General features: G+C 56.0%; 10 protein-coding genes across 11 annotated transcripts, besides 2 other annotated features; 2 read left to right on the top strand and 8 right to left on the bottom strand.

Moving 5' to 3' along the window:
* Positions 1–181: 181 nt before the first annotated feature.
* EKO05_0003740 (ATP-binding cassette long-chain fatty acid transporter pxa1) lies at positions 182–2,884 on the bottom strand (the record flags this gene model as incomplete). Its single annotated transcript, XM_038938317.1, has 2 exons — positions 182–648; positions 733–2,884. The coding sequence occupies 2 exons, from the start codon at positions 2,882–2,884 to the stop codon at positions 182–184; spliced, it is 2,619 nt and encodes an 872-aa protein (XP_038800537.1).
* A 188-nt stretch (positions 2,885–3,072) lies between these two features.
* Positions 3,073–3,119: a tandem repeat.
* Positions 3,120–3,307: 188 nt separating this feature from the next.
* On the bottom strand, positions 3,308–4,783 carry EKO05_0003741 (uncharacterized protein; the record flags this gene model as incomplete). The annotated part of the gene is made up of 1 exon (XM_038945283.1): positions 3,308–4,783. One exon carries the CDS (start codon positions 4,781–4,783, stop codon positions 3,308–3,310), a length of 1,476 nt encoding a protein of 491 aa, XP_038800536.1.
* A 2,528-nt stretch (positions 4,784–7,311) lies between these two features.
* EKO05_0003742 (Endo-1,4-beta-xylanase) lies at positions 7,312–8,885 on the bottom strand (the record flags this gene model as incomplete). The annotated part of the gene is made up of 3 exons (XM_038938237.1): positions 7,312–7,842; positions 7,894–8,128; positions 8,194–8,885. 3 exons carry the CDS (start codon positions 8,883–8,885, stop codon positions 7,312–7,314), a joined length of 1,458 nt encoding a protein of 485 aa, XP_038800535.1.
* Positions 8,886–9,546: 661 nt separating this feature from the next.
* EKO05_0003743 (trifunctional histidinol dehydrogenase) lies at positions 9,547–12,291 on the bottom strand (the record flags this gene model as incomplete). Its single annotated transcript, XM_038938594.1, has 3 exons — positions 9,547–9,731; positions 9,787–9,910; positions 9,958–12,291. The coding sequence occupies 3 exons, from the start codon at positions 12,289–12,291 to the stop codon at positions 9,547–9,549; spliced, it is 2,643 nt and encodes an 880-aa protein (XP_038800534.1).
* Positions 12,292–12,853: 562 nt separating this feature from the next.
* EKO05_0003744 (uncharacterized protein) lies at positions 12,854–14,137 on the top strand (the record flags this gene model as incomplete). 2 transcript variants are annotated; one of them, XM_038938444.1, is made up of 3 exons in its annotated part: positions 12,854–13,644; positions 13,707–14,046; positions 14,114–14,137. In XM_038938444.1, the coding sequence occupies 3 exons, from the start codon at positions 12,854–12,856 to the stop codon at positions 14,135–14,137; spliced, it is 1,155 nt and encodes a 384-aa protein (XP_038800533.1). The 2 variants fall into 2 exon arrangements, with proteins under 2 accessions (XP_038800533.1, XP_059492210.1); XM_059636227.1 differs by having other exon boundaries at positions 13,707–14,137.
* Positions 13,663–15,923: a mobile genetic element.
* On the bottom strand, positions 14,372–15,605 carry EKO05_0003745 (uncharacterized protein; the record flags this gene model as incomplete). The annotated part of the gene is made up of 3 exons (XM_038938341.1): positions 14,372–14,620; positions 14,679–15,479; positions 15,582–15,605. 3 exons carry the CDS (start codon positions 15,603–15,605, stop codon positions 14,372–14,374), a joined length of 1,074 nt encoding a protein of 357 aa, XP_038800532.1.
* A 192-nt stretch (positions 15,924–16,115) lies between the features above and the next one.
* On the bottom strand, positions 16,116–17,228 carry EKO05_0003746 (Protein-lysine N-methyltransferase rrg1; the record flags this gene model as incomplete). Its single annotated transcript, XM_038938509.1, has 2 exons — positions 16,116–17,161; positions 17,213–17,228. 2 exons carry the CDS (start codon positions 17,226–17,228, stop codon positions 16,116–16,118), a joined length of 1,062 nt encoding a protein of 353 aa, XP_038800531.1.
* A 154-nt stretch (positions 17,229–17,382) lies between these two features.
* EKO05_0003747 (Vacuolar protein-sorting-associated protein 28) lies at positions 17,383–18,162 on the bottom strand (the record flags this gene model as incomplete). The annotated part of the gene is made up of 2 exons (XM_038938604.1): positions 17,383–17,772; positions 17,839–18,162. 2 exons carry the CDS (start codon positions 18,160–18,162, stop codon positions 17,383–17,385), a joined length of 714 nt encoding a protein of 237 aa, XP_038800530.1.
* Positions 18,163–18,499: 337 nt separating this feature from the next.
* Positions 18,500–20,847, top strand: EKO05_0003748 (Nucleolar Complex 2 protein; the record flags this gene model as incomplete). Its single annotated transcript, XM_038938576.1, has 2 exons — positions 18,500–19,283; positions 19,334–20,847. 2 exons carry the CDS (start codon positions 18,500–18,502, stop codon positions 20,845–20,847), a joined length of 2,298 nt encoding a protein of 765 aa, XP_038800529.1.
* A 560-nt stretch (positions 20,848–21,407) lies between these two features.
* On the bottom strand, positions 21,408–21,962 carry EKO05_0003749 (uncharacterized protein; the record flags this gene model as incomplete). Its single annotated transcript, XM_038938293.1, has 3 exons — positions 21,408–21,473; positions 21,534–21,850; positions 21,905–21,962. The coding sequence occupies 3 exons, from the start codon at positions 21,960–21,962 to the stop codon at positions 21,408–21,410; spliced, it is 441 nt and encodes a 146-aa protein (XP_038800528.1).
* Between the last annotated feature and the right edge of the window lie 2,263 nt (positions 21,963–24,225).

Below are 24,225 nucleotides of genomic sequence, written 5' to 3' on the forward strand. Positions count from 1 at the left end.
ATAGGATAGGATACGGCGAGAATTTACAGTGTGGGATGTTCAGTGTTCGTATGGTGACTTGAGTGTGGTGTACAGAGGGTGTCGTGTGAGGGTTTGTAGGCAGATAGGGTATGTGATATGTGATGTACGACACGACAAAGAGCTACGTTTCATAATCCTTGATATCCATCCAGTGACCTACCTATGATGGCCGGTGAGCAGGGTTCCAGGAGCTGGAGGAGCCGGATGAACTCTCGGCGCCGGTGACTCGATCCTCCAAAGCACCACCCAATGCTTCGCGTGCTGCTTCACCTGCCGCCTCGTCGTCTTGGCTCACGGGGCTCGCATCGCCCTCGAGAGCGACGTCGGCACTGCCCGCCGAGCTCTCCACATCCACCGTCTCCGCATACGGCGGCGGACTCAGCTCGTCTCCGCCCTCGACCCACACCCTCTCCAGCTCCGTCTCGATCTCGGTCCTGCGCGCCTTCCACGCCTCGACCTTGGCTAGCCGCTCCCGGAGCTCGGCGAGCTCTTTCTCGACGCTGCTCTTCTCTGACGCGGTGCCGATGCGCTGGAACTCCCACTCTTCGCCTGACTCGCCGAGGCCGAGGGTCAGGAGGTGCGTGTGGTATCTTTTGAGCGAGGCGCGGGTGGATATCGTGATGAGGGCTGAGGTGCGTCAGCTTTGCCATCAAACAATCGACAGAAGAATGGGGGGAGGGATCAAGGGGATGGGTGGATAGGGCAACTCACTTATTCCTCTGGCCTTGCAGCGCTCGTACAGCAGGCCCTCGACGTCGCTGGAAACAGCGCTGGTCCCCTCGTCGACGAATGCGTAGCGCGGCTCGTGATACAGAAGACGCGCGATGCCGACGCGCTGCTTTTCGCCCCCGCTGAAGACGTCTTTCCATACTTTCTTCGTGTCCCATCCGCCCTCTCGATCGGGAATGTATCCTAGCTTGGCTTCCTCGAGAACGGCGAGAAGCTCAGAGTCTCGCCGCCCCGCGTCCTTCATGTCGACTGCCGTGTGTGGGTAGATGACCTGGTCGCGAAGGGTGCCGGTGGACAGGTAGGGCCGTTGCGGCAAGAACATGATGCCATCCGTGCCGATGGAGCGTGGGCGCGAGACGAGGCCGCGGTATGTCGGCCACAAGCCCGCGACAATGCGTGACACGGCGCTTTTCCCTACGCCATTGGGGCCAGTGATGAGGAGGTGCTCGCCCGAGTGAAGGATGAAAGACAGAGACTCTAGCAGTTCTTCGCCGCCGCGCGGGTGCAGAGCTGGCGCAACGACGGGCACGTGTTCGAGGCGCAGGCCGTCGAAGCCGCGGTGAACGGTGCCTTGAATGTCGCTGACAGAGTACAGTTCTGGACGTGTTCCTGGTGGTGCAGAGTATGCGTCCGCATGGACACGGTGGAGTGTGCTGATCAGTGTGTAGACGCGCGATGTATAGCCTGCGAGTTCAGACAGATCCTTGATGCTGTACATCATCCTGCCGCCTGCGTCGGCGAGGGAGAGCATGAGACGTTTGTTCGTGATGAAGTCTTTCATGCGGTTTCGCTCGCGCCCTTGCTTCTCCACACCAGAGATGGCCGGTAGTTCGGGGCCGGCGTTGAGGCCACCCCAGGCGGGGAGAAAGACAGGGAGTGAGGTTATGAGATAGCCAAAGGCAGACCAGGAGTACTTCAGGACAAAGTCTTCGAGCATGTTGTATCTGATCTTCAAGCTATAGATGCCCTCCATCCAGTGCCTGAGGTCCTTGAACCCCCTCTCGAGGAAGTGTTTTTCCATTTGGTCGCCGCCGTAAAAGGCCACTTCTTCGGCGTTGGCGATGAGACGGGAGTGGAGAGCGCGAAAGTCGCCTTCTCTTCTGCCCTCGACAGCCTTCAGCTTGCCGAAGGGCGGTGACAGTTTCCTGAGTATGGTGGCGGTCAAGAAGTAGTTGCTCAGCAGTCCAGTCAAAGCGATGGGTCCTAGAGAGCGGAAGAGCTGGTAGTTGAAGACGCACAGGTCAACAAACGGCTTGCCCAGCGACGAGTACAGCGATGCGGCCGAAGCGCAGAACAGGGTCAGATCCTGGGTGATGAATTGATCTGCGCCCTGGCCAACGCCACCGTCCAGGTTGGACAGCTTGTAGTAGTTCAGGTGGTCGTTCAGGTACAGGTCGTGGATGTAGCGCGTGAGCCGTGTGCGGAAGGCGATGGAGACCTTGGACTGCAGGAACTTGATCATGGCATTCGTGTACGAGGAAAAGGTGCCGACACCGAGCCACTTGCAGATGCCCCAGAGGAAGGCCTTGGCGTTGCCGGCGACCAGGTCGCGGACAATCTCTCCGTCGAGGCGGGCAACGAGCAGGGACAGATAGGTGCGCAGCATGAGGAACACGCCATGGCTGACGAGCAGGCCCGTCTCCTTGCTGTTCCAGCGCGGCACCATGATGTTCAGCAGGCTGAGGAACTGGTGCAGGAAGGCCAGATTGAGGCCCGGCTTGGTCTGCGGCGGCGGCGCTTGTGCGTTCGTCGCGTCGTGCATCCTCGCGGCGCGTGGGGGCTGCAGGAACAGACGGCGGTGGGCATCGAAGGTGGTGGGCTTGGTAGGGTGGATGACCACCTTGGAGGTCGAGTCGCGGTAGGGCACGTAGATGGTCCGGCTGCCGTCCTTGTTCTTGAGGGCCGAGTTGCGCCTCAGCAGCCGCCTGCCCGTCTCCTTGTCCGCGCGGCTGCTCGTGTACCACCGGCGACTTGCATAGCCGGCGCCTATGATGGTGAAGAGCAGCGTCACCGTCGACAGCAGCTTGGTGAGCTTCGAGGCGCCGCCGATGCGCGACTTGACGAGCGTGGCATAGCGCTCATAGAGGGCGAGGAGCGCATCAGGAGGCCCTCGCAGGGTCGATTGTGCGGCCATTGTGGGCCATGAGAGTCGTGCCTGGCGACACGCTCATGTTCTGGTGGGTGTTGAGTCTTGCGTCTCGTGTCGTGTTGGCACCGAGTGGGGTGGTCTTGACATGTGCGCGTGCACGATGCCTCGTGGGTTGCAGCCGAGGCATGTGAACGTGTGCCAATCCGGGGAAGCTTGGTGTGGGGTCATGTGGGGCCTCACGCCTCACGCCTCACGCCTCACGCCTCACGCCTCACGCCTCCCTGCAACGCGAATGCTTCGACACACGACGGGAGACGAGAACTCATCTTCGTATTCGACATTACATACACGCTCGCAGCTCTCCTGCATCCACCGTAGCCAGCGCCAGAACAACAAGGGATATCAAACGGCCGCCCAACGCCTTGCACAATCGCCGACACCGAACTCACACAACACCGCGTCCACCCATCAACGTCTGCTCCCCTCAACCTCCTGCAGCGTCTTGTACAACTCGCTCTTGAGCCACGCACCGAGCACACCGTACAAGAACTCAGCCTGCTCGCTTTGCCCGTTGCCGCGCCAGTTCGCCAACGCGTCCACAAGCTGTCCGCACTTCTTCAGCTCTTTAAGCACCACCTGCCTCCGCAACCGCTCCTGCTCTGCCTCGTCAAATTGGTACCGCCCAAACGTCAGAGGCTGCGTCTGAATGCTAAACGTCGACTGCTCTGAGCCCGGCGTAGACAATGGCGAAGAGTAGACGGAGCATGTGGGTGAAGAACTGCTGCTGAGAGACGGTGCACTTGCCAGTGGGGCTGCCGCCGGGTTGACGCCCGCCGCGATTTGGTACCAGTTCAAGATCTTGCATGTGATGCTCGAGTACAGCATCGACATATGCGCATCAGACGAGCAAGGACAACAGAGCAGTTGCAACACACTCTGCACGGCAAGCTTCGTTGTGGAAAGCACCGAGTCAAGACTCTTCCGCTCGACGTTAGGCCAGGACTGTGTGCCACCGGGACCGATGATGTGTAGGCTCTCCAGTGTTGATTGAGCGAGTGAAGAACAGCAGTGCGAAGTCGGCATGGATACACTCACACTGAGACGGTGTCGTGACGGATCCAAGCTCGTGGTTTTTGGGCTTGGTTCCGCTGACAACCTGGATGAGCTGTCGAGCGAGAGACCTAGGCCTACATCATGGAATGTGCAGTCGAAAGGGTTGGCAGACTCGCTGCCAATGTAGTCCTTGAGTGCCTGAATGTCCGGTAGGTCCAGCTGCACCGATTGCTTCTTTGCGAATGGATCTCGGAAGGTAAGCTCGGGCTCGATGGATTGCATAGGGTCCATGGGGAAGTCGGCGGCCGGCAGGAGAAAATCGTCCACAAAGGGGAAGCCCATCGGCATAAACGAGTCCATGTACATTGGCTCGGGCGTCATGCTCATATCGAACGGCTCGGGTGTCATCTCGAACTCGAATTCTGGTGTGCTTCGCAAGCTGGGTGTGGACGACCAGCTAGCGTTCCACGCCGATGCAATGTCGAATTCTGGGAGAGGCAAAGCGATCGGCTCAGGTCTTACTCTGAACTTGCCGAACTCGCTGCCGTCTGGTGATGGTCGTTGCTTTGATCCTTTGATGAAGGGCGTGCCATCTGGGTTCCTCTTCCGTGTGCGCCCAGGCTTGCCGTGCTTCCTCGACACGCCGTAGATGCATTGCGAGCTGTTGGCCGAACATCGTTGGCAGATCGGGTGGTCCTTACTGCACTTGACCTTGGAAGCAGCGCAGGCGTCGCAGGAAGCTCGAAGCTTGGGTCGTCGCTCTCGATCCGCTTTCCAAGACGCGGGCGCTGAAGTAGGCGAACGCATGACGGGCGTTGGAGTCGGATTGTCGGACCTAGTAGGCGATGCTTGCCACTGGGGAGTCTGAGGTGTGAGAGACACGGTTGCCATTGTGGTCGAAGAAGTACCAATGTCGAAGCTCTGCTTGTTCGAGTCTGGCACTCAACACCGAGAGGCGCTACCTTATGTATCGCTTCTTGGTTATGTTGATGCACGGCAAATCTTTGGTTCCTTCTCAGGCAGTCTCAGGCAGTCCGCCTCAGATCCCAGCACAACCAATGCACCTGAGCCCCCCACCCGCACCTCTCAGCCATGATAGCCTCGCCCAACGTTGATGCCCGTGTAGCCTTCCTTACCCAGAATGAGAAGTACCCACGCCGGCTGTATGCTTGTCAGGCTTGTTGATCCCCGTCGCTCCACGTTCTCGCCTTCTCTTGCGTTTCGTGGTGAATCGCGTGTGTGAGGACTGCAGATGACATGGGCTTCGTGCAGTGTGAGATGGTCAGGCCAATCGGGGAAGCAGGTAGGCATTGGGCGTCCGCCATGCTCTGCTAAACTCGGCGCCCACAGTTCGTACCCCTGTATACACATACTAGTCATTCGTGTGTGTTTACCATACTTTACTATTTCCGTGCCCCGCATTAGTCCCCGAAAGAGGCCTTGAACCACAGCCCCCAGCCTCGCGCCGGCACACCACCTGCACATCTGCATCCATTCCCTGATAGACGCCATATTAGCGTTTTCTCATCCACACACTCGGCACAGCTCAAAATACTTCCTGTACCTGTCCCGAATCGGACGCTTCCGAGATGAGGCTCTGCGGCCGCTGTGCTACCCATCGCGCATGTTGTACCTGGCTGTGATGTCAGGTCCCGTGTCACACAGGTCATACTGCACTTCGTGTTGGTCCAGGCCCCCAGGCGTGCGATCGAGGCTTCGAGATCGTCACGGTTGCAGACTCGGAGTCTCGCTAGTGATGCGTTCGTGAATCGCCCGTAGGAGTACATGGCACCCGGATGATCGGACCTTCACGCCCCCAACCTGCTTGAGGATCCTACCCACGCTCGGTAGAGTCAACTTAAGAATTGCCCCGCCGGATCAAGAAGTCAGCCAAATACTCCCAATCTGGTGCATTTACTGCACTTGAACGCCAATGCATCCTTCTGGACAGTATGCGTCTATTGAAAGCATGCATGCTCATCACCAGTACTTCCTTTTCCGGCCATTTTGCTAAATAAAAGTGCTCTCATGCCGGTGGAGGCTGTACCTCTGGTTTTCCCGATTCGGCACATTTACTGTATTTTGTATTGATTTGGGGACGCCTAAACACTACAGATGGGCACAGCCTCCCTCATGTCCACTACGTCCCGACATCCACAACCACCGACTCCTAGCTGCCTTGGCCGCACTACCCGCATCTTGTAGCTGTCATCGGTTTGGAGCAAGGTAATTTCAAGCGAACAACAGAACGTACCTCATTGTCTTGTGATAGTACAACAGTCCATAAGGCATCATCATACTCTCCTTGGCTCCGGGCTGCAGGGCAAGCAACGCTCTGTTCACCGGAAGCAGGTTCACGTCTCCATCGAGAGCAAAAAAAATGAGAGTAGAGCGAGAACAAGCCTGAAGCCAGAGTTTCATGATCCCAATGGGGCTCGAAACATCAGCACCCAAAGTACTTTCAAACGGTCCCAAGTCCGAACCATCTGCTTGATGACCACAGCACGCGACAGCGTCACCCACAGAGCTACAACTGCCGCTAAGACCGAACAAAGTCAGCCAGAGGCGAGAGGCGAGAGTCTCAACGCGAAATCAAGAGCTTCGATACACCAGCACCGAGGCTGCCACCGACTGAGACTAACCCCCCACCTCCCTCTCGGCCCGGGGCCTCTTACCCACAGACCAAACAGTAAGCGGGACCCATCTCTACCGTGCGTCCAACCCCCCAAAACCTGGGGGCCGACGGCAGACGAGCAGCTAGGCGTCGAGCTACGCGAGCTTACATCTGCATGTCTCAGGGACCTGCAGAACTTCCGCATGAGCAGAACCATCTGGACGCGATGCTGCAGTCCGATTTCCCGAACTCGGTGTCGTTTCAAGTCTGGCTGCGGTACGGATAGATGCAGGTACATGTGAGCAGCACCTCGAGGCCCGAGCAAGGCCGCTTCATGTAGATGAAGGCAATGGCCAGACGCAGGAGCCACTTTGCGGGATCTCCCGTGCTTGCCGTCGACGTGCAAGCACCACCGTGTTTTGAAGTCGGGTCAGTAGTACACGGTGGCGCTTTAGGGGTCGCCGGAAGCCTACCTTGAAGGTAGGGAGCTGTCGTTGTACGACGAGCTCCACGTTTCTCGCCAGACTACGACGCACGTACCTTGCATGTTGGGGCTGCCTTTGTCAGGGCTCGAGATGGACTCCAAAGAACGTCATGGACATGGTTTGGCGTGTGCAGTCTCGATGACTTGACTCAGAGAACAAGGCGTTTGAAGAAGAGCTCTGAGAGCTGTTATTGACGCGAGACGGCGTCTGTCTGCGCTGTTTGTACAGTCCGATTTACCCACTATCACGCGTAATCCCTACTATATATATATACATACACAAGCAGAGCAAAACACGTCGCCGTCAAGGTCGCTTCTCATCTACGCAAGAGCCTTGCACAGCCCATTGTACGCCTCCTTGGCCTTGTACGCGTCATCGAACAACAGCGGCGTACCGGTAGGCCTCCAGCTGTCCGGATCGCGCACACCCCACACGGTGACACCGACACAGTTCTCAATGTCCGCGCATGCGCTCACGGCGGTCTCGTAGTCGCTCGCGGCTGCGCCCTTGATGTCCAGCTCGGTGATGGCACACTCGTCGACGACGGCACACAGCGCCTTGAGCGCACCAGGGTAGTCGGCAATGGGCCAGTTGTTGGCCAAGTGGCTCTGCGAGCCAATGCCATCAATGGGCACGCCGGCGGCGACCCACTCTGTGACCTTGGAGACCATGGCTTTGGTCTTTGCGTACGAGGCGCTGTCGAGGTTGTAGTCGTTGATGTAGAGTTTGGCGGCCGGGTCGGCGGCGCGCGCTGTCTCAAAGGCAGTCTTGACGAAGCCTTCGCCAAGTACGTTGTAGAAGACGGACGAGCGGAAGGCGCCATCTTCACCGAAGATCTCGTTGACAACGTCCTGCCGGTGGGGTTAGTGCTTGTCACGACTCGGAGGTGGGAGAGGACATACCCAGGCGTACACCTTGCCCTTGTAGCCACCAATGAGCTTGGTGATGTGTGCTTTCATCACATCCTCGAGTTTGGTCTTGTCGGTGATGGAGGAAACCCAGGTAGGAAGCTGGCTGTGCCAGACAGTGGTGTGACCACGGATCAGCTTGTCGTTTGTAGTGGCCCAGTCAACGAGGTAGTCGGCACCGGTCAGTGTGTATGTGCCCTCAACGTTCTCGGTAGCGTCCCACTTCATGCTGCGAGCTGTTAGTATGACTGTCCAAACCACTGCCTGAATGGCTATGGAAAGAGCAGAGCGTACCTGTTCTCAGGCGTGACTTGGCCAAAGTCAGCCTTGATAATCGCCTCGTTGTCGCCAGTGGAAAGACGGCCCTTGTCTGTGGCTACACCAATGTACTTCTTGCCCTTAGCCTTGAAGACTGCGTCGATGGAGCAATCCTCGCCATTCGCAAAGGTGCCAGTGCTGTTACCAGCAACAGCACTTGGGGTCGCGCTCGGAGCGGCAACGCTGGTCGATACGACAACCACGGAGCTGGAAGAAGAAACATCCTCAGGGATAGCGACAAGGCTCGAGGACGAGATGAGCGTCTCAAGCGTGGTCGGCACGGCGACGGGAGTCGAGACGTTTGCCGAAGGAACGGGAGCAGCAGATGTAAGGATGGCAGCCGTGCTGCTAGCAATCGGGGCGGCAGAGGTTTGGATAGGAGCGGTAGCGTTTCCGCTGGGGATAGGAGCAGCAGAGGGAGCAGCAGAGGGAGCAGCAGAGGGAGCCGCAGAGGGAGCAGCAGAAATAGGTGCTGGGTCGCTGGCGCCCTCGATGCACTGCGAGTAGTACTCGTTCCAAGTCTTGCAGCCCCAACCGTCTGCACAGGCTGTCTCGCCTGTGTAGCTCTGGCCGCCGCACTGTCCGTAGGGCTGCACGGCTGCGAGGACGGCTGTCGTGGAGGTCAGGCCAACGACGGTGAAGTAAAGCGACGATCCACGAATATGCATTTTGAGTATTGGTGAATATAGGGACGTATAGAAGTTAGACTCTTTTCAAAAGAATGTATGTGGGTGAGTAAACGAATGTAAGGAAGCAAGCTTCCGTGGGAAAAGAGTGAAGTGGTGAAAGGAAGGACCGAATGACGACTTGCAGAGGAGGGAGAGGGAGATGATATATGAATATACGAAAACACGGTATCTGCTGGTTCTGGTTGTGTGGGCCGGTATTCTATGGAGGATTGTTTCATGAGGTTTGAAACGGCACCCTGGAGATCATTGATAGCAACCTCATCTTATAGCTCTATGCGATGAACATGATGCGTTCAACAAGGCTACGATTGCACCTAGCGGCAGGCGAACTTTTGAATAAATCGACGGAGCACGGCCATTCTCAAAGGATATGTGTTGTATATGTTGATGTGGTACGATAATGGTGATGAAGTTGTTGGTCAAGAAAAGTGATTCATCTGGAACCTCGGTCCAGCAGAGCCGCTACTTCTGAACTGGGTTAGGACGTATGTTTACATCATGCACTCATCCCCATATGTCTAAAGCATAAACACCTGAAACTCCACCAATGAGTCCAGGAACTTCGCCACCCGGATGCATAATGCGTGTGTATTTATCGAACGGAAGGAAAAGTTGATTATTACAATGACCTCGGGGTTGCTCAAGCTACACCAAGACGCAAGCTGACAGCACGACGATGAGCCTCAAGCTCTTCCACGCGCGCAAGCTCCATCACTGCAGCACCAACGTTTTCGAGACCCTGTCTTGTGAGGTTCGCGCTGGTAATGTGCTTGATGTAAGAGCCTAGGTTGACACCAGAGTATTGCTTTGCGTAACCGTATGTGGCTGTGGCAGTGTTAGTACTGAGGGGGGGTCCTGTTTGCTTTTGAGGCAGACTTACGAAGAGAGTGGTTGACGCCGGCACTGTAGTCTCCTACACTTTCTGGTGTCCAGTGACCGACGAAGACACTGCCAGCATTTTCGACCAGATCAACAACAGATTCAGCGTCCTCCACTTGGAGAATCTGTCAAGGTTAGTATGGGAGGTTGAACCAAGTTCTTGTCTACTTACCAAATGCTCTGGAGCATAATCGTTGCTCAGTCTCATAGCCTCCTGGATATCGTCGACGGCAAGTGTGATCGAGTGTTCGATCGCGCCACGAACAATGTCAACACGAGGAAGGGCGATGGCTTGCTTGTGGAGTTCGTCCTCAATCGCTCCCAGCTGGGTCTCGTTCAGACCAACTGCGATCAAGATGACCTGAGAGTCGACGCCGTGCTCAGCCTGACTCAGGAGATCTGAAGCAACAAAGGCTGGGTCGGCCGTCTTGTCTGCGACCACCAATACCTCACTGGGACCAGCAGGCATGTCGATACTCACTCCAGCATTGGTGTCGTTGGAGACGAACATCTTCGCTGCAGTGACGAATTGATTGCCCGGGCCGAGGATCTTGTCGACCTTGGGCACGCTCTCAGTACCGTAAGCCATTGCTGCAACAGCCTGCGCACCACCTGCGAGGACAATGGCTGACGCACCGACCTTATGAGCAGCGTAGACAACTTCTGGGGTTACCTTTCCATTCGCACGGGGTGGTGTAGCGAGAACCAAGGTCTTGCAACCAGCTACCATGGCGGGCACACCCAGCATAAGTGCGGTAGAGGGCAGAACCGCGGTACCTCCAGGCACGTAGAGACCGACTCTCTCGATTGGTCGCGCAAAGCGCGAGCATACAACACCAGGCATTGTCTCGACCTTCAACGGCTTGTCTTCCTTTTGCGCTGCGTGGAATTTGCGGATATTCTCAAACGAAACGTCGATGGCCTTGGCTGTCTCCGGCGCCAATTGCATGAGTTCTTGTGGAAAGGGTGCTTTCAGAACGGTAGATGTCAACGAAGTTGCCTTTTCAAACTTGTGGGTGTACTCGAGCAACGCGGCATCGCCCTTCGTCTTGACATTCTCGATAATGGGCCTGCAGATCTCAAGGATCTTTTCAGTCGATCGCTGAGAAGGTCTCTGGAGAACAGATGCTATTGTCTCAGGTGTCTCGTTCGCAGCGATATATCTCCTCATCGCGATGCGTCCATCCTTGATGCCTGCCGGGTCGTCTTTGCTCTTTGGCACGGAGGCTGCTTCCTTGAGCTCCTCCTTTGTAGGCTTTGCAGATGTACCGTTGGTGCCGTTGACGTTGCCGTTGGTCGCAGCCGCCGCCTGTGCGGCAAAGGCAGGTTTGGCGTCTCCTTGACGTCTCCTCACCTTGATGCTCTTTGCGTCCAAGTTGCGTTCCACATCCTCGAGCGATACTCCGGCAGCCACGCACTTGGTCATGGCGAAGTAGAAGAGATCGGCAGCCTCGAATGCAATGTGCTCCTTTGTGGTTGCGTCGCAGAGCTCGGTGGCTTCCTCGAGAATCTTGGCCCTCAGCAGCTGCGAATCGTTGAACAGACGCGCGGTGTATGAACCTTCGGGCGCAGACTCGCTGCGGCTCTGGAGAGTCTTCTGCAGCCTGGACAGTCCGGTGTACTGGCCGAAGCAGGTGGGCGTGGCCAAGTGGCAGAAGCCGCGTCCCTTCTGACGCACAACAAACTGCAGGCAGTCGCTGTCGCAGTCCAATGCCAAAGACACGAGCTCCTGGATGTCTCCGCTGCTTTCACCCTTGTACCAAAGACCGCGCTTGCGGCTCTGGTACACCCCCCTCCCTGTCCTCAGACTCTCTGCGACGCTCTCCTCGCTGCTGTATACCAGGCCAAGCGCAATGCCTCGCTCGTCTGTCACGAGGGTTGTGAAAAGGCCGTCCGGTCGGTCGCTGGTGGCATTGGCCATGACAAGCTTTGCGACGCTTATCGACGAGGGCTCCTTCTGCGCATCGACTGTGAGGTCCTTGGCCGCGACAATGGGGATGGCTGCGAGCTTTGCGACGCGCTGAAAACTGGCGAGCTCGGGCTTTGCAAATGAGACAAAGACGTTGGGTCTGTCTGTGCCGTACTCCTTGAGCCAGGCCTCGAGCAGGTCAACGTCTTGCACCTGGTGGGCGTAGATGTCGACTTGTGTGCCTGCAATGGCCTCGATGATCTCTTCGCGCGAGTTGCCGGGCAGGCACAAAACGAGCCTGCCCTGGTCGATCTTCTTGGACTTCAACTCGTCCAACTGGGGACGTGTGACGAAGACCTTTGCGGCGCCGGCGTCGAGGAGGGAGACGATGTCGTCGGTCGAGGAGAGACTTGCGACGCCGAGGTAGTTGGCGAATCGGCCTACCGAGTGCTGCAGGTGGGAAAGGGTCTGGTCCACTGTGTCGTCGGCGACACGCGAGAAGACACTGCCAACATACGACAGAGCCTGGGGATTGAGGCCCTTTGAGGATTGTGTGTAGGTGCTGAGGTCAATCGCAGCCAGAAGCGCGGGAGCCATGGTGGGCAAGTGTGCGACTCCAAGCCACCCGGTATGGAGGTGTACGGGTGTAGGTGCAGTTGTGTTTCAAGACAACGGTGACTGGAGGCACGGAAAAAGTTGGGATGATACTTGTAGAGTGACAGCGACCAACCACGCCAATCAACGGATGACTGCGATCGCCCCTCCTCCGAGAAAAAGACCCCGCCAGGCTCTACCGCAATCGGCCGCGAATGACGCATGCACCTGCAACACGCCTCGCGTCTGAAGTGCCCGATCCAGCCGGGGCCTCGCGTTACTCATCTTCATGGTCCAGATCAGATGCGCGTCGATTTTCACCCGCTGTCTCCGTACACACTGACACAGTCTTTCTGGCTGTCTGACAACCGCCAGGCGCTACTCGTGCTGTCGGCCTCGGGAGCCCCAGGCCACCCAGATGGGAAGAGGGGAGCAACCGAGGACTGACCTCAGGGATCCGTCATACCCTTATAGCCGGTCGTTGCTAGGCCTCGTGTGTGTGCCCATCTCATCACCTCGTGCTGTCTGATCAGTTCTATCCCACTTCAGTTTACTCGTCGATAACATGCCGTACTCACCACCCAGCTCCGCCAAACCATTCACGCTCAACATCCCTGACCAGGACATCGAAGATTGGCGCCAACTCCTCACACTCTCCAAGCTTGCGCCCAAAACCTGGGAAGGCTCGCAGGAAGACCGCCGCTATGGTGTAACCCACAAATGGCTCACCGAGACCAAAGAGTACTGGCTCAACACCTATTCGTGGCGCGACGAAGAAAAGCGCATCAACGCATTCCCCAACTACCGCATGCAAATCAACGGCGTTGACCTCCACTTCATAGCCTTGTTTTCTGAGAAGGAAGAGGCAGTACCCATCCAGTTCCTGCACGGCTGGCCCGGATCCTTCATCGAATTCCTGCCCATGCTCGAAGTAATCAAGAAGCAACACTCCGCAAAAGACCTCCCATACCACATCATCGTGCCCTCGCTTCCAGGCTACCCGCTTTCTCCACGCCCAACAGACAGAGAGTGGTCCGTGAAAGAATCCTCTGCCGTCCTCAACCAGCTCATGCTGAACCTTGGGTTCGAAAAGTACCTCGCCCAAGGTGGCGACGTGGGATCCTTCAACGCGCGCGTGTCGGCACAGAACCACGATGCATGCGTGGGAATTCACCTGAATATGATGACGGTGCAGGACCAGCCCGACGAGAGTGAACTGAGCGCGCTCGAGAAGAAAGCAATCAAGTCTGCAAACGCATGGCGCCAGACCGGCAACGCGTACGCACAGGAACACGGCACGCGACCCAGCACAATCGGCAGCGTGCTATCCTCGAACCCCCTCGCTTTGCTTGCATGGTACGCTCTTATCCCCATTCTATTCTACTCCTCGGGCTCAATCACTGATGCAAGCCCCCCAGGATCGGCGAGAAGTTCCTCGAATGGTCCGACACAGACCCAGACATCCACCACATCCTGACCAACATCTCGCTATACTGGTTCACCTGCTCGATCCTCCCGTCGCTCCAGCCCTATCGCCAGCTGCTCGGCAACTCCGGCCTGGCGCTGACGTACATTGAGAAGCCCGTCGGCTTCAGTTTCTTCCCCCACGAGCTGTTCCCCGGGATCAAGCACGTGCTGGACAAGAACGCCAACATCGTCACATACGAACAGCATGAGAGCGGCGGGCACTTTGCGGCGCTGGAGAAGCCCGAGGAGCTGTGGGGCGACGTCGAGAAGTTTGTCAACGTGGCCTGGAAGGTATGAGGCGCTCTCGTGTGCGTGCCTTTCCTGCTTTCGGCAAGGGTGCTGCGCTGACGGCTGATAGGCCAATGGAGGATCAAAGCTGTAGTACAATGGCCGCAATGCGGAAAGATCGAATGGCTACTGATCCAGCACATGTTGGTTCGAATGCTGGAAACCGCCGGCCAGACAGATGGCGTCACTGCTGGTACATGAACAGTAGTAGTGCACAATAAAGCCAATGACCACTACAGTCTGCAGATCAAGGCGTTTGGTCACTTCAACGCTCGTTCACTATTGCTGATCGAACCCTACTCAATGTCCAACCATCTGATTTTGATATCTACTCCCTCGGACCCTCGATGAGAATCTTGATTCCCTTGCCCTGCTTGACATCCGCAAACGCCTTCTCCGCCTCGTCAAAGCTGACCTTCCCTGTGATGAGCTCCTTGACACTGATGCGCTCGCTCGCCACAAGATCGACCGCAGTCTGGTAATCGCCGGGGCCATAACGGAATGAGCCCTTGACGTTGAGCTCTTTGGTGCACATGGCCATGATGGGGAAGTTGATGTCGGCCTTACCCATGCCACCCTAGGTCGACAGGTTAGTAGGGTAGATGGTAGCGGAAGCGACAAAAGGGCCAACGAACCTGAACATATGTGCCGCCCATGCGCAGAGCGTGAATGGCGGTTTGGATGCAAGGCTCCGCGCCCGAAGCATCGATGATGACGTCCGCGCCAGGCCCCAGCTCGCACTCCTTGATCAAGTTCTTCGCGTTCTCCTCTGCACTGACCCTCGCGCTCTTGAAGCTTGCGTTCGCAGCGTACTTGAGCGCGAATGTTAACCTCTCGTCGTTGATGTCGACTGTGACAATCTTCTTCGCTCCATATGCTTTGGCAACAGCACAGCACAACAACCCAACCGGACCAGCACCAAACACAACAACAGAATCACCCGGCTTAATGGATGCTTGTCTTGTGATGTGGACTGCAACAGCTGTGGGTTCGATAAGAGCACCCTCCTCGAGGCTCATGTTCTCAGGGAGCTTGTAGCAGTAGTCCTCGGGCAAGGTGTAGTACCTGGCCAGCGTACCGTCGTATGGAGGTGTGGCGGCAAAAGCCATGTCAGGGCAGAGGTTGTATTTGCCTTCCTTACAGCGCACGCAACGACGGCAGGGAACACCGGGTTCCATGGCGACGCGGTCGCCAACCTTCAGTGTCTTGACCTTGTCTCCGACCTTCTCAACAATACCAGCGGACTCGTGGCCGAGGACCATGGGCTTCTCAACAACAAAGTGCCCGATACGGCCTTCGACCCAGTAGTGGACATCTGATCCGCAGATGCCTGTCCACTTGGGCTTCACAAGAACATCGTACGGTGAAGGGAGCTCGGGGATCGGGCGGTCTTCGTAGACAACTTCATCTTTCTGCCTGAGGACAAATGATGGGTTCTGATGAGTTGTTAGGTCTGCACAACTGCAATTGACGTGTTTGGGGTCGTTGCTGTGGTGAGATCACCGGGCGCGCGGGGTGGTGGGGCACCGGGGCACTACCTTTTGGGTCGTTGTCTGCGACATGGTTGCGGGTTTGTATATGCGTAGCGGTGTACTTGTCTTTCAGTGGTGAACGCAAGGTGATGAATGGGGTTTGAAGAGAGAAGGGATAGGATTGGGAGAGCAAGCTGTCAAGATGCTTACGCGCGACCAAAAAGTTGTGGATTTATGACGAAAAGAGGAGTGGAGCCGCAGCTGTATCTCGCGTTCAGCTGTCCCGCCGAGAGCTCCACTAGCGCAACTGTGATTCTAGATGCGTGGATGATTCCACGCAATTTATCCGGCGTCTGATTATCGGAGTCGGTCTTTGGTTCCTCGGCGAATCGCCGAATACGCTACTGGTTGATGTGCCGCGGCTTCACGATGCTCTCAAGCCCAACGGAAAATAAGCCAATTGAAAGCGTGAAGCCGCGCCAAAACATATGCTAAGCTTCAAGGGCCGGCAAGTACAACCTCGTCCATGGTGTCGTGACATCGGTCCACGAACCTCGTTACAACCCATCGGAGGTTCGCCGCAGGCGGTGACAAAGTGGATCATGGAATCCCTCTGCCCCAATGTGACCACCAACAAGTCACAAGCGCTCTGTCTTCTTCATCGTCATCTGCTCCGGATGCGCCCCAGTCGTCGAAACCATTCTCTTCGCCTTCATTCAAGATGTGGAGGCCGATGTTTTCCATTCGGGTTCGAAAATCTTTGATCTCGGGCAGATATGCTTCTCTGTATGGAAACTCGGCAATAACCTGCGCACTAGCGTCTTCAGAAAGCCATTTGGCAATCGTGTCGACCAGCATACGCGGGTGTTCTGGCGAATACAATGAGTCGGCAGCGAGTATAACACGGAATTTCGATGTGGTAGCATCAAGTGTCTCGGTGACTATGCCATCCGCAAACAGTTCGCAGCTTGTAGGATTCATCCAATCCAGCGTCCCAGTACGTGTAGATCCACCGTTCTGTTCAATGAGTGTGGAATTGTCTTTCGCATTGCGCGCAAGGTTCTCGTGTATGCTAGGCAGGTCGGTAAGCACAACTCGTGCACCCAAAGCAGCCATGGCGAGTCCAACTAGCCCAGTCCCTGATCCCAGCTCAAGTGTCTGTGGTGTCTGTACAGCCGTCGACTTGAAGAGACCAAACGTGTGGAGTCGTTTGGCAAGCATGTACGAAGCTGCCCACGTCTTCAAGCCTAGGTCGTCACCCGTGAGGGCTGGTTCGTGAATGCGTAGGACGAACGAGCTGGAGCTAGAGGGTATTCGAAATTCACGGGACAAGGCCCCCATGGCAGTGCGCCCAGAGCGCTCACTGAGCCTGAGACTGGCCTGATTCCATATTTTTTCCTTGACTTCCTCGTCGTGTATCCATTTCAGCGAATTGCTCACGATGCTTGTGAGATACCGTGTGACGCCTTCAGGGTTCACCTGGACCACTCTCGGCCTAGCAATCTGCCCGCCATGCTCACGCTGTCCTTCCTTGTAATTGGACTCTTTTTCAACATCCCAGGACTGCGGCGCGAGTGTCAGAAGTTCGAGCGTATCGAAGAGTGCTTGGGCGGAGGGTCTGCTGTAGAGTTGAGGAAGATCAAGGACTAGAGAACTACGTTAGTCACCACTACCATCTGGAAACGCGCACAGCCTACCGTCAAGTACTTCCATGGCTCAGCAAAGCCTTGCGCTATTGTGGAAGGCTGTAGTGAACACGCGCAAGAAGTTCGAAAGTCGTCCGTGCGTTGGCGGGGGTAGACTTGAGCGCGCAGGAGTCGCAATCCAAGACCAGTACTCCTGATGTTGAGTGTACATTGAACGCAGTTTAGTCTTTCTTCAGTGTCGCTTTGAAGCCGTAGTATGCTTGGTCCATATCGAACTGAAACTGCCGCGCCTGCTCGTCGTCCAGCTTCTCGGAGGCTCGCATTTGGTTCAGCGTGATAAGCCACTGGACGATTTTGCCTTTGTTCTCGAACTCCTTGTCTGTAACCTGGTTGACGGACTGGATAATCTCCACCAGCAGCGGATGCAGTGTGTCCTTCTCCACCAAACCAATCTTGATGGCGTCAAGCAGGGTGATGAACGTCTCGGTTGCGTTGACAACGAGTGTCGCATCGGCGAAATCGCCTTGTTGGGCTGTCGTGCGCGACGGGCCCTGTTCGACAGTAATGGGAACGCCTACGCGCAGTCGTTCAGTCGCTCGTGGACAGTCGAGCTGAGTACCGTGTTAGCCTGCACATGACGCTACACCTGAGATGGGCTGCAGAGACGGTCAACGTACATCCCATTCTCTTCTGAACTGGTCCAAGTCGCCAAAGGCCTTTGCAATGGTCTCGTCGGCAAGATTGGATTTGTACTGCTTCAGGAGCCTGCTGCACGTCTCGGTGTAGTCGGCCTCGTTGATCGAATCTTTGAGAAAGGCCTTCTCGAGGCCATCAAGCGTGATGATGATGCTGTAGATCTCCGCCAGCGAGTCGTTGAGATCGCGCTCGGCATTGGTCGTGGCCAGTTTGGCTTCCTCATCGAGATTGATGGTTGCATTGAGGGCAGAGCGCGGGATGTAGGGCGTAGGCGCGTAGGCCAGCTGCCGAGTGCTGCTGTACATGCTAGCTGGACGATGAGCCCTGAAGTCCTGGCAAATGCTAGGAAGCCCTAGCAGGTCCTAGCAAATATGGTAGATGCGACAGAGATACCGACTGTCACGACCGTACTGTGGAAAGACGCGTTGTTGTTGACGATCTTGCGTCAGTCCGGCCGTGCCTGCCTAGGCATCGCTCGCGTGGGGAAGGAGCCACTGCGAGCTTGGACCCTGCCAGGGCCAACTTTTTTGACTAGCGCATGAATGAGAACTTCTCGAATTCTCGGTTTGTCGAACAACCTCGCCGGCCGAACAACCACAGCAACAAAAGGTCAATTCGTGCAAAGCGCATACTGCTGCTACCATGCCCGTCTCCAAGTCGACCAAGAAGTTCGAGAAGAACAAGCTCGGCGATGTTCTCAAGGCACGCAAGAATGTCGCCAAGATCAAGCAGAGGAAGCAGATGGACGCAAAGAAGAAGCAGCGCAAAGCAAGCGACAACGCAAAGGCCGACGATCTTGACGAAGATGGCGCCAAGAAGCCAACCAAGTCAGCCAAGGACGACAACTTCGGCGACATGTCCATGGACCAGTTCTTCGAGGGCGGCTTCGACATTCCTAAGATCAAGAAGACAAAACCCAAGACCGGAAAGCGCAAGCGTACGCCTGTCGAGCAAGAAGAAGGCTCAGGGGCTTCTTCAGACGAAGAGATGGCTGATGCGACTGCCGAAGGCGAAGACTCTGCTTCCGAGAGCGAGTCGGGCGACGACGCAGAGACACACAAGCGCGACATTGAGGCGTTGAAGGAGAAAGATCTAGAGTTCTACAACTACCTGAAGAGCAACGATGCAGAGTTGCTGGACTTCGCTGAAGACACCGACTTGGCCGAGATCGATGCGCTCAGCGCCAGCGAGGATGAGACTACACCACGGAAGAAGCAGAAGGCTACCAAAGGCGACTCGGATGACGAGAGCGAAGCTGCGACCGGCAACGAGATCTCAAAGCAGCTCGTGCAAAAGTGGAAGTCGGCCATGGACACAAAATCGTCCTTGAGGGCCATGAAGGAGGTCGTACTGGCTTTCCGCTCCGCAGCACACTTGAACGACGAGGAAGGAAAAGCGTACAAGTACTCGATATCTGACCCTGATGGTGCGTTCCTTCCCTTGACTTCCGTTCTTTTCAATACTGACAGTTAGCAGTCTACCACCAGGTCCTCGTATCTGCTCTCACATTCGTCCCCAAGGTCCTGCAACATCACCTGCCGGCTAAGGAGAGTGCAGGAGGCAAGATTCGCGTTGCTACAGACTCGAAGAAATTTCGCACATTGACACCTCTTCTCAAGTCGCATACGGTTTCCATCCAGCACCTCCTCGAGAACCTGTCAGATGCTTCTACCCTACGCATGACACTCGACTCGTTATTGAACCTGCTGCCATACATACTCTCCTTCAAGAAGGTTGTTCGAGAGATCGTCAAGACGGTGGCATCGGTCTGGTCTGACTCGTCCAACAATGAAGTCACTAGGCTCTCAGCGTTCCTGGTTCTACGACGTCTGATGATCATTTCAGACCCCAGCCTTCGCGAAGCAGTCCTGAAGCAGGTCTACCAAGGCCTCGTCAAGGGTGCGCGAAACACCACAACCCACAACATTCAGGGCATCAACCTGATGAAGAACACCGCCTCCGAGCTTTGGGGTCTTGATCCCACCGTGGGCTACACCACAGGCTTTGGCTTTATTCGTCAGCTGGCTGTTCATCTGCGCTCGAGCATCACCAACAAGACTAAGGACTCATACAAGACTGTCTACAATTGGCAATACGTACACTCGCTCGACTTCTGGTCGCGCGTCATCGCCGCGCATTGTGAATCTCTCCGCGAGGCCGAGTCCGGCAAGCCATCTCCCCTGCGCCCTCTCATCTACCCCGTAGTCCAACTCACCCTCGGAGCTATGCGTCTCATTCCCACAGCGCAGTACTTCCCCCTCCGCTTCCAGCTTGTCCGCTCGCTGCTCCGCATCTCCTCCGCCACATCAACATACATCCCGCTTGCGCCCGCGCTTATCGAAGTCCTGCAGTCCGCCGAGATGAAGAAACCGCCCAAGCCATCCACCTTAAAGACACTCGAATTCAGCACCCAGATCCGCGCCACAAAAGCGTACCTACGCACCCGCATCTACCAGGACGGTGTAGGCGAACAGGTCGCCGAGCTCCTGAGCGAGTTCTTCTTGCTGTGGACCAAGAACATCGCGTTCCCAGAGCTCGCACTTCCGGTCATCGTCATGCTCAAGCGCTGGGTAAAGGCCATGACGAAGAAAGCCTCGGGCAACAAGAACGCAAAGCTCAACAGCCTCTTCGCCCTGCTCGTACAGAAGCTCGAGGCCAACACAAAGTGGATTGAGGAGAAGCGAACTAAGATCGACTTTGCGCCCAACGATCGCGCGGGCGTTGAGGGCTTCTTGAAGGACATCGAGTGGGAGAAGACTCCCCTCGGCGCTTACGTTGCGGGACAAAGGAAGGTCAGGGAGCAGAGGGCGAAGCAGCTCGAGGATGCACGCAAGATGGAAGAGAAGAAGAGGAAACAATACGAGAGGGAGGATGAGGAGGAAAAGGCGGAGGTCTTCGAGGAGGGGAGTGGAGAGATGGAAGAGGATGAGGATCTGGAGGACGATGTGGACGAAATCGAGGAAGAGGAAGAGGACAGTGATGACGAGTAGACGAACAGCTGAGCTGAGAGTTTGTTGGATCAATAGGGTCTGTGCGATGATGTGGTAGGATCATACCCGGAATAGGAAGACTGCTCAAGATTGATTTGTCAAAATCCGTTTCTTTCCTATTTGCAAACCAAGCAACGGGTGGCGAAAATCATTGCAGGAGTGGGCGGCGAGAGCAGAATGTCCAGGAGCCCCCTGGATGTCAAAGCGCTTGTCAGCGTCTCAGACGTCTTGGTGGACCCTCGACGGGTACGCTGAAGCACAAGCTGTAGCAAGCCTCCATCACGCCATGGTGAGGCATCCCCGAGGCTTGGACGCTCATGTGCCTGACGTAGTCGCCTTCAAGGGTCACGGCACGCAAAGATCTGGCAGGAGTAATATTGATGTTGATTCGTGACATTGGGTATTGGTTTCGTTGCGCTTGCGCACGTCTAACTAGTAATCGCAGATGCAGATGCAGATGGTATTGCGCTTCGTGATGGATGCGTGGTCTCCATGGACCAGGCCGCGTGTGAAATCGTTGCGCAGAAGATGGTAGAGAAATAAATGAGAATTCCAGAGGCTTACGCTATCAGCTTCTGGGCCATCGATCTTCTCTTCGGCAATGTCCAGGGCTCGGGGCACACAATCTTCGCAGCGGGTCAGTGTGGCTGTAATGTGGGAATGTCTCGATGCTGGGATGAACTCACCTCGCCTTCACTGAACGCCCAAAAGTACGCTCCCATGCCGATGATGTAGTACAGTCCCGAGTTTGTGCCCTGGTAGATCAGAAGCGCGCACAGTGCGCTCAAAGGGTATACGATCAAGCGTGCTTCGATCGAGCGGTGCAAGCCTGTGCCTGCGAGCAAGGGCAACGGCCACTCCCACATCAAGCCCAGGAGCCCGAGCAGGAGGTTGATGATTTGCAGGATCGGGAACGGCTTCACGGCCGAGTCGAGGTTTTTCGTGAGGAAGTCCCAGAAGATCTTGGGCCAGAAAAAGGACTCTAGGGCGGCGGCTATTTGGTCTGTGATGCGTTAGTTTGAGTTGAATGATGAGAGAAAAGGTCGACTCGACTTACATGCAGCAGCTGTCAGAATGACCAGGCGCGCCCAGTGGTTCTTGATTAGCTTGCCCATGGTGCAAGCAGGTGATATTAAAACGAAAGTAGATGGTCGTAAGCCGAACCCGCGGTGATGAAAAGCGAAGGAAACCCGTAACCAAAACCCTCAAGTCGTCGAGCTATTCCTCCCAAAGACTACCAGTAGTCCTCACGACTGTCCAAATTCACGAGGCAACGGGTTTTGTTATATGCAGGCCCTCAGGCGCTGCGTTGGCGCTCGCCCGGCGGTTACGCTTTGCAGTAAGGCTGCTGTGCCGCGGCGAAAGTCAGGCACAAAGCATGCACAGTGGATGGCTGAGGCGTGTCTGTCTCAGGCTTGTTAGGTGTTCAGGCAGCGCGGATGAGGTATGGTTCTTCGATACAGCAGCTGTGTCAGTACCTCACAAAAGAACAGCGGGAAGCTGCCGCAATTGTAGATGCCGTTCATGCGCGGAGCTGGGCCTGTGCTGGCCATGTAGACTTTCGTGTAGCCGCTGAGGGCTGGGCTACGCACGCTACGCTGGCCCCGCTGGGCGTACATGCGTGTGAGTAGCTGTGATTGGATAGCGACTGTGCGAGATGCACAGATGTGCAGGCTTCCCGGATGGCGCCGTTGATAGGTGTGGCCTATGAGCATGGGTTTGGGCCTGCTTGGCTCGAGTGGCGTCGTGTAGACAATGCCTTGGACTTTATGACTTTCACCTGCACGTGGTTTGCGAGGCAAGGGGCATGCAATCGCTCGAGTCGTTGTGGCACTTCCAGGAGATGGTTTCTCATACCGCTCTTCCCGATCCGGCGCTGAGGCTTGCATTCGATGTGATCTGTCGCATGGATGCCTCACGGATGCCTCAGTCTCCGATGCCTTTCGACGCCTCAGGACCCAAGTCTGCTACCAACTCTGTAGCACACAGCCTGCATGGGAGATCATAGGCAGCCTCGGAGACTCGATTCACTCTTCAAACAACATCATACGACAAAGTTTACCTCAGATGTCTAATGATGTCAATGCCGTGAGGTTGAAAGGCTTGACAGCTGTCGAGACAAACAACCTCGTACGACAAGCGTTCAGTACCAGTTCAGACGGCGATGATGTGGAGTCCCGATGGATTGACGAGGGGGTCCAACGGCAGTTTGATGCTCCTGTCCGTATGCAGGAAGAAGCACACCACGTCCGTCCTGATTCTGGTGCGCTTCCATCCATACCACCACCACCAAGAGCCGGCCCTCTCCGTTAACACAAGTCTAGCCCTCCACCATCATTCAGCAGATGGCCACTGTTGCCGTGCTTACCCAGAAACCAAGACTTGTTTCTCGGCTTCAATTGTTACTGCAGCCTCATCACAACCCTAAGCCAGGCTAGCCATACCAGCTACCAGTCCTGATGGTAGGCCATCCACGATGCCGGCAGTTCGTCATGCGAGGACTCGCAAAATCCGTCATTAGAGCGATCCAGGAATAGCATCTCCGCTTTCGTGCGTCTGCAGCCAGAACTTCTTGAATCGTGTAGAGAAGTTGTGAGCCAATCTGATTGGGCCTCTACGCGCTGGGGAGTGGCGCCGAGGCCACTCGTTGGCCGTGTGTCTACCAACCACATCACCGAGTGGCTTCAAGAGCAATGAACTCTGTGCTCTCCACGCCTCGGCGCGTCCAGGAGAGTAGGTCATGGCATGCTCGCACCAGCAATTCTTTTGCGCCCCCATGCGCCTTCGGTGCAGCGCTTCTTTGCAGGGGGTTATGGCTAGGAGACGCCCCGCTTCTTGCTGCACACAATCCTTCACCAACTCTTCGCAAGACCTGTTGATCATACCAACTCAGACTTGTACCTGTAACTGCAAATCTTGAAGACACCACGCCGCAATATCCAGGCAACAATCTCGCTTCGCCACGTTGTGCCGCCTCGAACTTGCATTGTCTCAGCGCAAGTCCTACGTGTCAGGAACCCCATTACGACGCCAACGCAGAACACGATCGCAGCTGTAATTTCCCCAGAATTCGAGTGACAGCTACCAGAACAGCACTGCAACAACGGGTTAGGCACCATAGCCAGTTTTGTTTGGAGGACTGCCCCCTCGGACACACCTGATCTGAATTCGGAAGGAGTCTCCAGCCGCAACTCACCAAAACCAACACATTGAAGATCTGCTTGAGCGAGACGAGTGCTGCCTCGCCGCCTTACAGACGCATAGCCAAAGGATTGTTAGCACCGTTGAGGCTCCAGAGGACCGCTTTAGCTACAAGGAAGAATGATTGCGTGCCTGGCGCTTCAGGCCTGAGACACACCTCATACAACTAGCGTTCAA

Source organism: Ascochyta rabiei, chromosome 5, assembly GCF_004011695.2.
Source record: "Ascochyta rabiei chromosome 5, complete sequence".
Lineage (NCBI taxonomy): Eukaryota > Fungi > Ascomycota > Dothideomycetes > Pleosporales > Didymellaceae > Ascochyta > Ascochyta rabiei.